Source organism: Suncus etruscus, chromosome 8 (genome assembly GCF_024139225.1).
Source record: "Suncus etruscus isolate mSunEtr1 chromosome 8, mSunEtr1.pri.cur, whole genome shotgun sequence".
Classification (NCBI taxonomy): Eukaryota; Metazoa; Chordata; class Mammalia; order Eulipotyphla; family Soricidae; genus Suncus; species Suncus etruscus.
Genome location: NC_064855.1, coordinates 15,853,004 through 15,866,050, shown reverse-complemented (window position 1 = coordinate 15,866,050; position 13,047 = coordinate 15,853,004). Strand labels below are relative to the sequence as shown.

Genomic DNA, 13,047 nt, shown 5'->3' with positions numbered 1-13,047 from the left:
GAGTGATTTCTGAGCACAGAACCAGGATTGAGCTCTGAACACAGTTGGGTGTGAACCTAAAGCAATCCATACACATAAATACACACACAAACACATTGAATGTGTGTGTCAGACCCTGCTTTCCTTGCTGCCCCTCCATATATATGTAGAATATTCTTTGACATCCTGAGTGCTCAGCACTAAACTCTCTGGGGCTCAGAAAGGGCCCTGTCGCAGACAATCTATGAAGGCCTGTGTGAATCCCTCACACTTTCTTTCCCTATAGAAGTCGGGGTGCAGAGATGAGAGCCTGGGGAATCAGTCTGGTCGAGGTCACTCAGTTGGCATCACACCGAGATTAGCACCCAGGGGCCCATGCCTTAGGACAGCACATCGGGAAGGGTGCTGGCCTTACACACAACTGACCCAAGTTTGATCCTTGGAATCCCATATGGTTCCTGGACTACTTCGGGAATGATCCCTGAGCACAGAGCCAGGAGTAAGCTCTGAGCACTGAAAAAAAAAAAAAAAAAAGACAAGAACCCAGGCTTCTTGATTAGAGAGCTTAGGCTTCCATGGTCACCTCCAGAAGGGAAGTTGTACTCACAGCTGCCTCTTTCCTGGATGTTTCGTGAACAGGGAACAGAAAGCCAGGGAAATGAGTCCCAGGTCCCTTCCTGGCTCTGGGAGCTGTCCCCCCTCTCCCTGCCATTAGTCTTCTCCCACCCACAGAGGAGACCAGAGAAGCCCGTTATTTAAAACTAAGCCCCTTGACCCGAAGCACCTGGTCAGACGGTGCCTAAAATAAATTGCTCAGACAGCATGGAGGGCTGCTGTCTGCAAGGGGGTGGACAGCAGGCTCCAGGAGACTGGGGTGTCTGCACAGCTGTTGGAGCCTGCATACTGTATGGAGAGGGGGGGTCTTTCTCCCCGGGTCCCACTTTCACACAGCTCAAACCACAGGACCCCTGAGAACCGGAGTGCTGAGCGCAGGATGGATGGAGGATCTTGAAGATGTGGGTCTCTCTACATCCTGGCATAGTTAGGCTGTCCCTGGGAGGTCTGGGAAGTGGGGGGTGGACAGGGAAGGAGGGTAAGCTTGGGGTTCCCCTATAGCAGCCAGCAGAACCTGCACCAACCTGTGCGTCTGGGTGCTCAGCAGCCACAGGCAGGGGTGCTTGAGGTGGTGGATGGGCAGACTGGATGCAGACTCTGCCCCATCTTAAAGGCAGGAGCAGGGATTCTGGGCCAGAGTCAGAGGAGGGAGGGGAGCAGCTGTCCTCCCATGCTGGTCTTCCCCAGTGACTTCCTCCCAGACATAGGGCTCAGTCCTCTCTGAACCTGAGTGGGGAGTGGGTCAAGAGGTGCTGACTTCAGGCAAATCAGCAAGAATCCTAAAAGGGACCCCCCCTGTGGGGAAGAATGGAGCTCCATCACTGACTTCTGGAAGGGGCTTTTCAGACATGGACTTTGACAAAGGGGTGATTTCCCACACCCCACACTCATTCCAGAGTGAGCTGGCAAATGTTCACATATACAGGGAAGCACTTCCAGGCAACACCCAGAGTCCAAAGAGCGAGTGGGACACCCCCAATCTGCACCTCTAATGAGGCCGGTGCTTGGTGGGATTTTATGTAGCAGAGATTGCCATCATGAAGAATGGGGACTCATTTCAACAGTTTGTTGTAGCTGAACATTTGTGTGTGTGATATGGTGTGTGCGAGGCGTGTAAGCATTATGTGTGGTACATATGTGGTGTGACATATGCATGAGGTGTGTGTTCTATTTGTGCTTTGCATGGGGCGTATGCTATGTCTGTGTATGAGTGTGTTGAGATGTGTTGTATAGAGTGCGTGTATTTGTGTGTAGGAATATATCTGTGTAAATGTCAGTGTGTAGGGGTGTGTGTTTGTACGTCTGGGTGTGACCCATGTGCATATATGTATCTGTATATGTGGGTGTATAAATTTGTGTGTACAGTGTGATGTCTCTCGGTGTGTGTGCCTTTGTGTGGTACGTGCCAGGGTGAGTGGAGCGAGCTAGACGCACGGCCTGATGACCCCTCTCTGATCCAGGCTAATCACGGATATTTTAGGGTATTATTTTGCCACTTTACATTAGAACCAGAGCCATGAGGAGCAACAACAGATGCCTTTTATTGTCGAGCATAAACAACAGCTTATATATGTTGTATACTGTGCTTCAGAAACAAAGGCCTGGAATGGTTTCAGCCAAGCCTTCATATGGACTCTGAAATGCTCCAAAATACGCCTTGGAAAGTGGGGGTTTTCAGAACAGAATCGATACTAGAGCAGGTCAGCGGCCGGGTCAGGGCACTAATTCGGGATTGACCTTCTTAGCACCTACTCATCGATCCGAGAACAAACATTCAAACTTTCCCCTGCCCTTTTCTCCCTTTTTGGCCAAATCCTCATTGATTTTCATGTTGTAGAAAACACCCTGGGCTGAGTTCTAATCTTTCTACTGCCTCCGGCCGCCCTTGTGATCTGGGATCACATTTCTCCTCTCGGGGCCTCAGTTTCCTCACCAGAAATGAAGAGAGCTATACTTGAATGATCATCACTGCCAGGTGAGCACAACCAGGCCCAGTGCTGGCCTATCCCATCCTGGCACAAGGGCAAAAACCCAGAATGTAGAGCACAGATACCAAGGTCAAGGTGTCACAGAGGCAAGCCAGAACATAGCAGGCAGGGCACCTGCCTTTATGGGACTGGCCCTGGTCCAATCCCCAGAACCCCACATGGCCCCGAGCACTGCCAGGAGGTACCCTTGAATACAGAGGCAGGAGTAACTCTTGAGCCAAACCAAGTTCTGCCCAGGCCTGTGCACACACATCTGAGACTAGCCTCTTCCAGGAACCAGGCTAATCCCAGCAATGCACAGTGACTCCAAAAGGACCATGAGTGTATCCAACCCCTCCCCACCGCACTCCCACTGAGATTCCTGAACCCCAGACCTCTAGGTCTCACTCGAGCTCCCTGGGACAAAATGCAAGGGCCCTGAGGCTTTCCCCCATATATTCTGGTCTCAGGGTGCTGCTGTTTCGATGATGACCCCAGAATGGTTTCTGTCCCCAGTTTCTCCCAAGTTTCTGCTCATTGCTCTGCATCCAGTTGAGATGTCAATCCCAAGGGCTTGAGACACTGAAACAGGGTCCCCTAATCTCCGACAATGGAGGTGATTCAGAGAGAAAAGGGACAAACCACAAGGGCCACTGCTGTGGGGCTCCCCCGGTCACTCCACTTCTGCCTCAGGAAACACTCTCTATGAAGGTGCTCTTCAAATCACCTGCCAACATGTTCTCCCTGGAAAGCCTCTGCGTGGGCTAGCTTTTGGTTTGTATATTTGTATTTCATTTATTTATTTATTTAATTGGGAGGCAGGCCATTCTGGGCAGGTCTCTGGGAATCATGCAGTGCTGGGGATGGAACTGGGGCTCCCACATGCAGAGCTGTGTTTTAGACTGCACCCTCAGGTCTCATGGTGTTGGTCATGCTGGCCTGCCACCTGGTTTTCTGGGACCCAGTCACAAAGGCCTTCCTGTCATGTCCCCCTATCTTCAGGGCAGTGTCCCTTGCTTGGGCAATGGCCCTGCTTACACCTCGGCTGTGACCTTGACTCAGACACTTGACATCTCTGGGGAGGCACAGGCCTTGGCTGCCAGCTCTCAAACAACAGGATCCCTGGGATGGAAGCCAGCTCAGCCCCCCAACCTCAGTCACGTGTCTATGAGATGCACCGTCCCCTTCCACCAAGGTGGCACTGCCCAGAGAAGGGACAGCTGAGTTCTCCTGCTGGGACTCCAGGACAAGCCCATTCTTGCTCCCCACTGCCCACTCTACTCTCCTCACTATCCTCTTCCTGCTCTCCCTGTATCCACGCTAGAGCTTAGCTCCACTGGCCTCTTTCTAACCTGGTTTCCAGACCCTTTGCCCTCTCGGGGCCCTGTCTAGACAAAGTCAACTGGAGTCCCATCTCTTCACACCAGACCTAATCCCACTACTCCAGCTGGGGACTGAACAGCCCCATCCCGGGACCCCCACCCCAAAGAACTGTCCTTTCTTCCTCTCCTCCAGGGTTTGTGTTTGCTGGTGACAACCACACAGGTTCTTCCTGAGTGACATGGTACAGATTGCGCAGGAGGGGCACTGGATCCCAGAGGCAAGTAGGCAATGCTGGGAGAACTACTGCTTGGGTAAAGGGCACTAGCTGCCCCTGGGCTAGACTCTCATGCCAGGCGATGTAGACTGGCATAGACCAGCATAGACTGGCAAGGGATGGTATAGACTGGCACTGCCTAGCACATGTTGTTGGCAGCAGTTGGCATCACTGGGCACTGCCTAGCACAGGTAGACATAGTTTGGCACAGGCCAGATTTGTCTGACACATATTTGGTATAAGTTGGCACTGCTTGGCATGGGTGGTACTGATACAGTTTGGCACTGGATGGCAAAGGCTATAAGGTTGGCAGTGTCTGGCAGAGTTGTCATGAATTGGTATTTTCTGGCAAGGCTAGAGCTGCCAGGAATGGATTGGCACTGATTGGTGTTGTTTGGAGCAGGCTGACACATTTGGAGTTGGCACATCCTGGCAAGGCTGGGATGGCTTGGAACAAGTAGAATATTAGCAAATTCCTCACTGGTTGTCATAAGCTGGCATGTCATGATTGGCATGGAGTGGTAAGACAGAAACTGTCTGGCAAAGTTTGGCATAATGCTACTGTCTGGCAGACTGTAGCTGCATGGCACTGGCTGGCACTGGTTGGCATATCCAGAGATGGTTTGACACATACATGATGGCACTAGCATAATAGCATGGATTGGCACACCTGGTAAGGTTGACATGAGTTGTCACTAGCTGTCATAAACAAGCACAAGTTGGCACAGACAAGCGCAGGCTTGCAATGCCTGGCGAAGGTTTGTATAATTTGTATGAATTGGCAATTTTGGAAAGGCTGGCACTGCCTGGCATGTGTTGGAACTATCTGATACTGAATGGAACAGATGGACATAGACTGGTGTGGGCTATCGCTGGTTGGGCTGGTACAGACTGGCACAGGATGGCACTGTCTGCAGCAGCTGGCACAGGTTGGCAGTGATTTATAGACTGGCACTGTCTGGTGAAGGCTGGCACTAACTATCACAATTTGGCATAATCTGGTACCAAATGGTTCATGGGAAGGAAACAGATCATGGGGGAAACTGAGCTGCCACAGAATCACCAATGGAAACACCAGAACCACGAATCATGGACTCTTCTACCCTGCACAGGGCTCTGGGCTCTAAGTCCTTCCCCTAGTGGTCGGCAGCCTGCGGCTTTCGAGCCACATGTGGCTCTTTACACTTTTAATTTGGCTCTTCTGTGTGCCGGACAGCTGCTCCAGGAATCAGGACTCTGCTCCTAGAGTCAGTGCGCGCCATGTGTGGCTCTCAAAATAAATTTCAATCGTGGTTTTGGCGAGATTTGGCTCAGTTGAAAAAAAAAGGTTGCCAACCACTACCCTAGCCCAACACTGCATCCTTCCACTGCCCACACTCTACCCAAGGTCAACAGCTCTTTCGGCACCTTTATGCCCTGCCCCATGCCTGGAACTTTTCTAGAAACTTCCATGTGGAGCCCTGCCTAGGGTTGGGGAGCTCAGCAGAAAGTGCAGAGGGAGAGTGAGAGAAAGCAAAAGGCTGGAGTAGCCACCATGGGCCAACAGAATGGACATTGTCCAATGGTGGCCGACAGCAGCTCCGATCACAGAGCCAAGGGACAGACCAGCCGGTAGGCCTGTCCCATCTTCTGTCCATGGTCCTAGAGGTCTGTGCACTGCTGAGCTCAGGGAAAAGGGAGTGGTTCAGTAGACACCCACAGTGCTGGTTGGTGATGGTGGGACCTAAAACTTCCAAGGTCTCATGGAAACCTCTCAGAGCCAAGAGGTCATGAGCAAAGGAAGCTCAGGCAGGGGAGGGCGGCTGAGTGCTGGAGTCATGAGACAGTGGGAGAAAGGGACACAGCAGGTGTTCAGAGAATATTCCTTGCGGCTCCAGGAAGCCTAGCTGTAAGGGGGCCAGGGACCCCATCGAGGGCCTCACACTAGAGCACTGGACAACTCATCAGAGACCACCCCAGAGCCCACTCAGTGGCCAATAATTTGTCTGAATCAGCCACAGTCTCCCCCTGCTGACGACTGTTATAATGACGGGCCTTGCCTTGGGCACACTCTATGCAGCCCTACAGATACCAACTGATCACCCTCAAAGTCAACCCCCAAGATGGACACACTTGCCCTCACACCCATCTTATGAAGCATGACTTCAAGCCAGGGACCCTCCTCTGTCCAACTAGCAGCTTGTCAGACCCCCATCCCACCTTACACCCCTTATGCATGGCTGGAGCTCAGGTAGTGAGATCTGCGTCTCCACCTCCCTCTCCCCCAGTGGGGGACTGGTTTTCGGGTCACCTCGACATCTCAGAAGAGCAGAGTGGAGAGCCAGGAAGGGTGCCTGGCTTCTCATGGTGACAATAGTCAATTCAGAAACTCAACTTTCTTCCCATGCTCCCAGCTCCCAGCCCAACCCTACTTCCCAGCAAAAAGGAAGTGGATCTGGTTTACCTGCAGGCACAAGTGTGGCCTAGAAAGGTGAGCCCAGTCCTCACGGACACTTCCCCAAGTCTCTCTGACCCCAATAGCGTCCATGCACTCAGTTGCCTTTGGCCTGGCTGCTCCCGGACCTACAAAACCTTGCCTTGAGGCATAGAGGTGACTCACTGCTGAGACAACCTGGGTTCACTCACAGCTAGCCAAACATCCCCCATCTGACCCTGATCTGTTGGTGTGTTTCACTGTAACAGCAACCCCTGCCATCAGTCTAGTGCCTCCGGAGAGGACCAACAAGAGGAGATGGTCAGCCTCCTGATGGGGTTGCTGCCTGCATCCAGAGGCCACATCCCTGACCCCAGCTCTGATTCTAGGCTGATGGCCTCTCTCTGATGGTGGGGACAGCTCCCTCCCTGCCCCGGGGAAGAACCAGCTGCACAAGATGAGGCTAGAGTTCCCTGGATTCGGTTCCACTGTGTGTACCCCTTGAGGCTGGATAGCTCTTCTCTGTCCTCCACTGTAAAGTGGAATCACAAAGGTCAGGCTGGCCAGAGGCTGGGCGGCCCAACACCAGTTTGCCCTGCTGTTGAATAGACGTGGACGCAGTACTGATCACGGCCAGCAGGTGACGCCTAAAGAGGTGCCCAGAAATTTCAGGTGGTGTGGAGTGAGCTGGGTGGGGACCTTTTTCTCTGCTGTCTTTCCAGCCTGCTGTCCAGTCCACACTGCCTGGACAGAGCACTCTGAGAATGCAGACACTGCCCTGGGCAAACAGGCTCGGCCTTATCTCCGGTAGGCCGTTCGTGAACTCCCCAGCAGAAGCCACCAGGAAACCTGGTATCTACTGGTATCTAGTGGTGCGGGATGTGTACTGCAGCTCAGACCTTCACCCTACACTGGGCTTGTTGGGCCTCACTCCCTGTCCCAGCTGTGTCCATTCAACCTCTAAAAACTACCCGTAGCATATTCTTAGGGGGTTAATGCAAGGGGGACCTCTGAATGCAGGGGGCACCACCTGTTCTGTGCTCCCCAGAGCAACACCTTGAGCCCCATGCACACATCTGTGTAGAGACATTCACACGACGTGAGTGCTGGGCACATCTGTGTACGTCTGAGTGTTTACATACTCAGCAAGTACATAGACATAAGTGACAGACATATAAACATGACGGCACACACGTACATGCATATGCTTGCATGAGGCAGAGATAAATCCACACACACTCCTCACATGTTCAGAGAGGACATCTGTGTATGAACTCACACTCACACATGTGTCTATAGCATTGTGCAGAGAGGACCATCTACACTCAGAATTTTCCCATAAGTCCTCCACAGGCCACTTGTTGCTGGTGTCAGGGGGCCTGAGTGGGTCCAAAGCCATGTGGGGACCCCCCAAGGTGCAACCAAGGATCTGAGGCTGGAGCTGTAACTGGCTTCTCCCTGGGCCTGACGTGTGTGTGCATTTGTGTGTATGTGTGTGTGTGTGTGTGTGAGAGAGAGAGAGAGACAGACAGACAGACAGACAGAGAGACAGAGACACACACACACACACACAGAGAGAGAGAGAGAGAGAGAGAGAGAGAGAGAGAGAGAGAGAGAGAGAGAGAGAGAGAGAGAAAGACTTTTTGAAAGGGCCAGTATATCTGGGGGTTCCAGCAAAGTTCCCTCTACCCAGTGCAGCCTGTCTGGCATGACTGGCAGGCAGTGGAGCCCTAGAGTCCAGAACTGTCCATTGGGGGAACAGGTTCAAGGAGCCAATCCCATGGGGAATCCTGGGATTGTGTCCTGGATGTCAACCAGGAAGCTCAGATACTGTCCAGGTTCACAGGTACCATGTCCCCCAGCAGTTCTATGACTCATTTGGCACTTGGGAGCTGTCAGTGCCCACCTGAGGCTGCCAGCAGGAAGCCTTGGGCTCCTGGCAGGTTCCTGTGAGGCTGGGAAGGCAAGTGACGGGGGTCCTGGCACCATGGCTCAGCCAGATACTGGGGGCATGGATGGGCTCCAGACCAGTCCCCAAGGTGCTGACGAACAGAGGAGCCCAACACCACACATTGATGCTGCCCTAGGGCTGCCCACAATCCTGCGTGCAGCAGACACTGGCACCGAAGGGAACTTTTCAGATACAGACCCCCAGAGTGTGCCTGCCTTGCACCTTTGATCATTGAGGGCGTCCTCAGTCCCGCCTGCTTAAACTACCTGAAAACAGCACAAGTTTGTGCTTGTGCCTGGAGTGTGGGGTATAGACATACACCTGGGCTTTCCTGCACCCCCAGGGCTCCCCACTGCCCCTGTCCTTGGCCCCTTCCTGGTTCACAGCTGGCATTTTGGCCACAGCCCCAGTGCAGACTGCAGAGCTCAGACCTGCCCAATCAGGGCATCCACAGCTGAGCCAAAGGTGGGCAAAGCTGAGGATCTTCTGGGTGACTTGGGTCCTTTCAGCCAAGCTGGGAACCCCAAGGGGCCCTTTGCTCTGAGCATCCCAGGAAAGGATCTCCTGGAATGGGCCTCAAGAATGTGGGAAGAGGGGAGTGTACTTTTTATGACTGAAACCCAACTACAAACGTGTTTGTAACCATGGTGCTTAAATAAATATATCATTAGAATTAAAAAAAAGAACGTGTGGAGGGCCTGGGGTGGTATTATAGGAGGCAATTGAGGTCACGGGACACAATGGGGGGTCTTCTCCATGGAGGACTGGGTGCTGCACTTCAGCTCCTAGCACTTAGGGGGTCCGGTTTCCACAGGAAGCAGAAGGGAGACACATGGTCCCAGATCACAGAGCCCCAGGCTTCCACGGGGACCCACTGCCAGTGCTTGGGGACCCCTTTACTATTTCCTATAGCAGAATTTAGAGGGTGGAAGAGGGTGGAAGGAAGCCTCTCCTTCGGGGGTCTCTGAGCCTGGATTCCCACTCTAGTACCCACTCTGGCCCTCAGGACTCAGGAGCAGTGGCTGATGGGGCCAAGTGTTGTGGGCCACCCAGCATGGCGGGGTGGGCCAGACCCTCCCTGTCTCCATGGTCCCCTTTCTGGCATATAGGCCCAGATTGGTGCAGGGGAGTGGCAAGGCCCAGTTCCCCGAAGTGCTGTGGGGTTCTGCCCTCACTCACCTGTGATCCTAAAAACCACCTCTCTGGGAGCTGGGTGGGCACGAGCAGATGTTCCTCGGGTACCCCTCCCACTCACCTGTCCTTGATCTACTTGCAGTCCGTGCCAGGCCACATGGCGCATCAGGTGGGCACGACCTAGCCCTATGTTCCCCTGCTCTGGGGAACCAGTTCAGGCACCGCTGGAAGCAGGTCTGGACCAAGGCACGGGCGCCCTCTGGTGTCCAGAGTGGGCCTTGCGCCCCTTCCTGACCCCCTCTTGGCCACCCTTCGGCCACCAATTCTATCCACCAATCCCAGGGCGGCCTGGGTTGGTCTCGGTGACCCCAGGTGAGCCTGGATTGTGGAAAATTCCATTTGGGAGGCGAACATTCTGGAGTACCCTGTCCACGCACACCCCATAAAGAGGAAGAGGGAAAGTTCATAGAGTCCAGGAGCAGGTGGCAGGCAGGAATGTCACCTGGTCCCCTAGTTCTCCACACCCAGAAGTGATGAAGCAGGAACTTGGTGGCCTCCCCAGGCCCACAATTTAGGTCTTAGACAATGCTGGGCTTGGGGGTTGGAGGTAGCACCTCAGGACTGCTGGGACTCCTGTCCAAGGGGGGGTGGGGAGCGGCACATTCAGGCCTTCGTATAGAACGTTCTAGAAACCCCACCTCTTTCTAGAATATTCCTAGGTGGGCCATAGTTCTGGGACATTCCCTTCCTGTCTATCTTCCTGCCCCTTTAACAGGCTTCAGGAGTTAAACCCTGCAGAGAGCCTCCTACCCCCTTCTGCTTCCTCTCCCACCACTGGGGGTGTTCATAGGTATTCTGCCCCAGGTGTGGACAATTGTGTAGACACAGATGCAGTTACCAGTGAGTGAGCGGGTGGCTGAGTGCAGCCCTAAGGTCAGCAGCCAGATCCCCATCTCCAGTGACCCCCTCTGTTTTCTGGGACACCCTCTAGCAGTGACTTATGACCTTCCAGCTCCATTGTCTTCTCTGTCTGTGTGCTGGGCCATTCTGGGCTGCAAGAATAAAACTGAACTTGGTGACCCCGGGCTGGTTCAAATGCACCTCGTGACTCGGCAAGCAGGAGGTCAGGAGAAGAGACAGCAAGCCAGGTAGGGTCTGAGGCAATTTTATTGGCAGCTGAAGGGGGTGAGGAGAGGAGGGGCCATGACCACCAGGGTGACAGGGATCCAGGGAAGGTGTCTTAAGGGTCCTGGGGAAGCGGTGATCTTGGTTAGCTCTGAAAAGAAAAGGCAGGGCAGGGCCTGAAGTTGGGTTCTCTGCTTCAGTCTCCCCTTTTCAGGGGCCACACAATATCTCATGCCTTGCCAGACTCCTGACCACCATGGAAATGCATCACTGAGGCGGGGCTCTGCCCATTGGATGGAGAATGAGATTCCCAGGCTCAGAACCCACTTTACTTCCCTACTTCACAAACACGTACCAGTTATCACAGCTCATCTTCATCTCCTGGCCTAGAGTGAGGACGGAACAAAGGTCAGAGCTCTGGGGAGCCTTGGCCCCACCACACTCAGGCCACACTCCAGCTCTACCCACTCCCTCAGGCCCACACTTGGGCCCACACTCAGGACCTGCCTGAGGTTGCACTCACCGATGTTTCTTGCCTCCACATCGCAGACTTTTGCCTAGAGGAGAAAAAAAGGGGTTCTTGTCCATGGACCCCTAAATGCCAGAGTCAGGGTTCCCACCGTGCAATGGGAGGGTCGTCAGATCCAGAGGCATATATATCTGTTTTCCCTCAGGCTCTGCCCAAGCCAGTCCTCCAGAGAGGCAGGAGTGGGAGTAGGTGCCCAGATGTGGCCCAGAGCCTCTCAGCCCTTATTTGCGCCCATCAACCCTTTGGGTGCCCAACGCTGCAGGCATACAGGCTCGGTCCGGTTGGCTGGTGAGACAACAGGCCTTGGGAATGCGGGTTATGGCAAAACTGGAGTTTTAGGTGTGGGGGCAGGGTGCCCATGTTCAGCTGAACCTTGCTACGAGCCATTGGCCAGGTCAAGTGGCCATCCCTCCGTGTTGCCCAGGCTGTGGCTCCAAGCAAGCATATGACCCAATCTGGGGGTGGAGCATTCAGTCCTGGGTGCTTCCCCCTGGTGCTTGTGCCCCCCCACTAGCCAGGAGGGAGACCACTGTGGCCACTGGAGAAGGAGGACCAAGTGAGTTTTGGTCCCTCCTGGATGGAAACAGGACCCAGAACAGCGCCCACTTACTGAGGATGATGAGGAGGCCCAGCACAAAGGCGATGGCCGCGAAGATGAGGCCGCCCTTCCGTACAGTCTCATAGTCTGGGGAGGGAGAAAGGATGAGGAGAGGGTGGGAACGCTTCCACCATGCCCCTAAGACTTGATTCCCTGAGACCCCAGGACTGTGGGATACCAGCTTACCATAGTGAAACGGGTCCACATCTCCCTTGGAGCTGCCTCCTGTGAACAGAGCCAGAGGTTGAATGAAGGCGAGTCACAGCTGAGGGAGGCTCAGAAAGAATGGCGCCCCACCTTGCCTTCCCAACACCCCAAAGAGCGGTGGGCTTTCATATATGCTCGGAACTGGTTCCATCAACTGGGGGCCAGATTCTCGGCACAGGCCAGGGACACAATGCAGGAGGTAAGGTGCTCATCTCGCATGAGGCCGAGCCTGATTCAATCCTTGGGATTGTATATGGTTTCTGGGCTATGACTGAGTGTGGCCCAAAACTCACCCACCTCCAACGATATTCATGTCCAGAGACAGACAGACAGACACAGAGACAGCGCAATGGAGAGATGGAGAGACAGACAGAGAGAAGCAGTTCTTCTCAGACTCATAGCATCTCTACCAGGAGTTTAGATACTTGTGAAATGAATGAATGGAAGATGAAATGGAGGGAAGGAAAAAGGAGGGGGGCTGGAAGAAGGAAGGAAGGAAGGAAGGAAGGAAGGAAGGAAGGAAGGAAGGAAGGAAGGAAGGAAGGAAGGAAGGAAGGAAGGAAGGGAGGTAGGGAGGGAGGGAGGGAGGAAGGAAAGTGTTGCATTAAATAATTAAAGATGGATCTGGATGGAGAGGGATGGAGGCCTTTATTCTTAGGCCATGGCCACGTGGCTCCGCAACCCCCATTCAGCTGGTGGGTCCCAGGTTTAGGTGAACGGCGGAATCAGAATCATCCAGAGACAGGCATCAGGAAGCATCAGCTTTATTCATACCCTATCCACCACATGTGTGGCCTCTATCATAACCTTTTAAGCAATTGCTATTCTTAGCTTGCCCTGCCTCTTAACTCCTTTCAGCCATCTTCCCTTTCACCTCCATGCTGGCCAAAGACCAGAAGCGCTAGAGCCAGCCAAAAAGCCCTAATTCCCTC

General features: G+C 53.7%; 2 protein-coding genes across 2 annotated transcripts in view; one reads left to right on the top strand and one right to left on the bottom strand.

Moving 5' to 3' along the window:
• The window catches only part of UBE4A (ubiquitination factor E4A), a 626,538-nt gene that overhangs the window by 200,480 nt on the left and 413,011 nt on the right, over window positions 1-13,047 (top strand). The window lies entirely within an intron of this gene.
• Window positions 10,806-13,047, bottom strand: part of LOC126015626 (FXYD domain-containing ion transport regulator 6-like) — a 29,781-nt gene continuing 27,539 nt past the window's right edge. The window contains exons 8-12 of the mRNA XM_049778208.1: window positions 12,095-12,133; window positions 11,921-11,995; window positions 11,305-11,338; window positions 11,137-11,167; window positions 10,806-10,932 (exon numbers count right to left, since the gene is read on the bottom strand). Of these exons, the coding sequence (XP_049634165.1) occupies window positions 11,143-11,167; window positions 11,305-11,338; window positions 11,921-11,995; window positions 12,095-12,133 (173 nt within the window). The 3' untranslated portion in view covers window positions 10,806-10,932; window positions 11,137-11,142. The remainder of the gene's footprint in view (window positions 10,933-11,136; window positions 11,168-11,304; window positions 11,339-11,920; window positions 11,996-12,094; window positions 12,134-13,047) is intronic.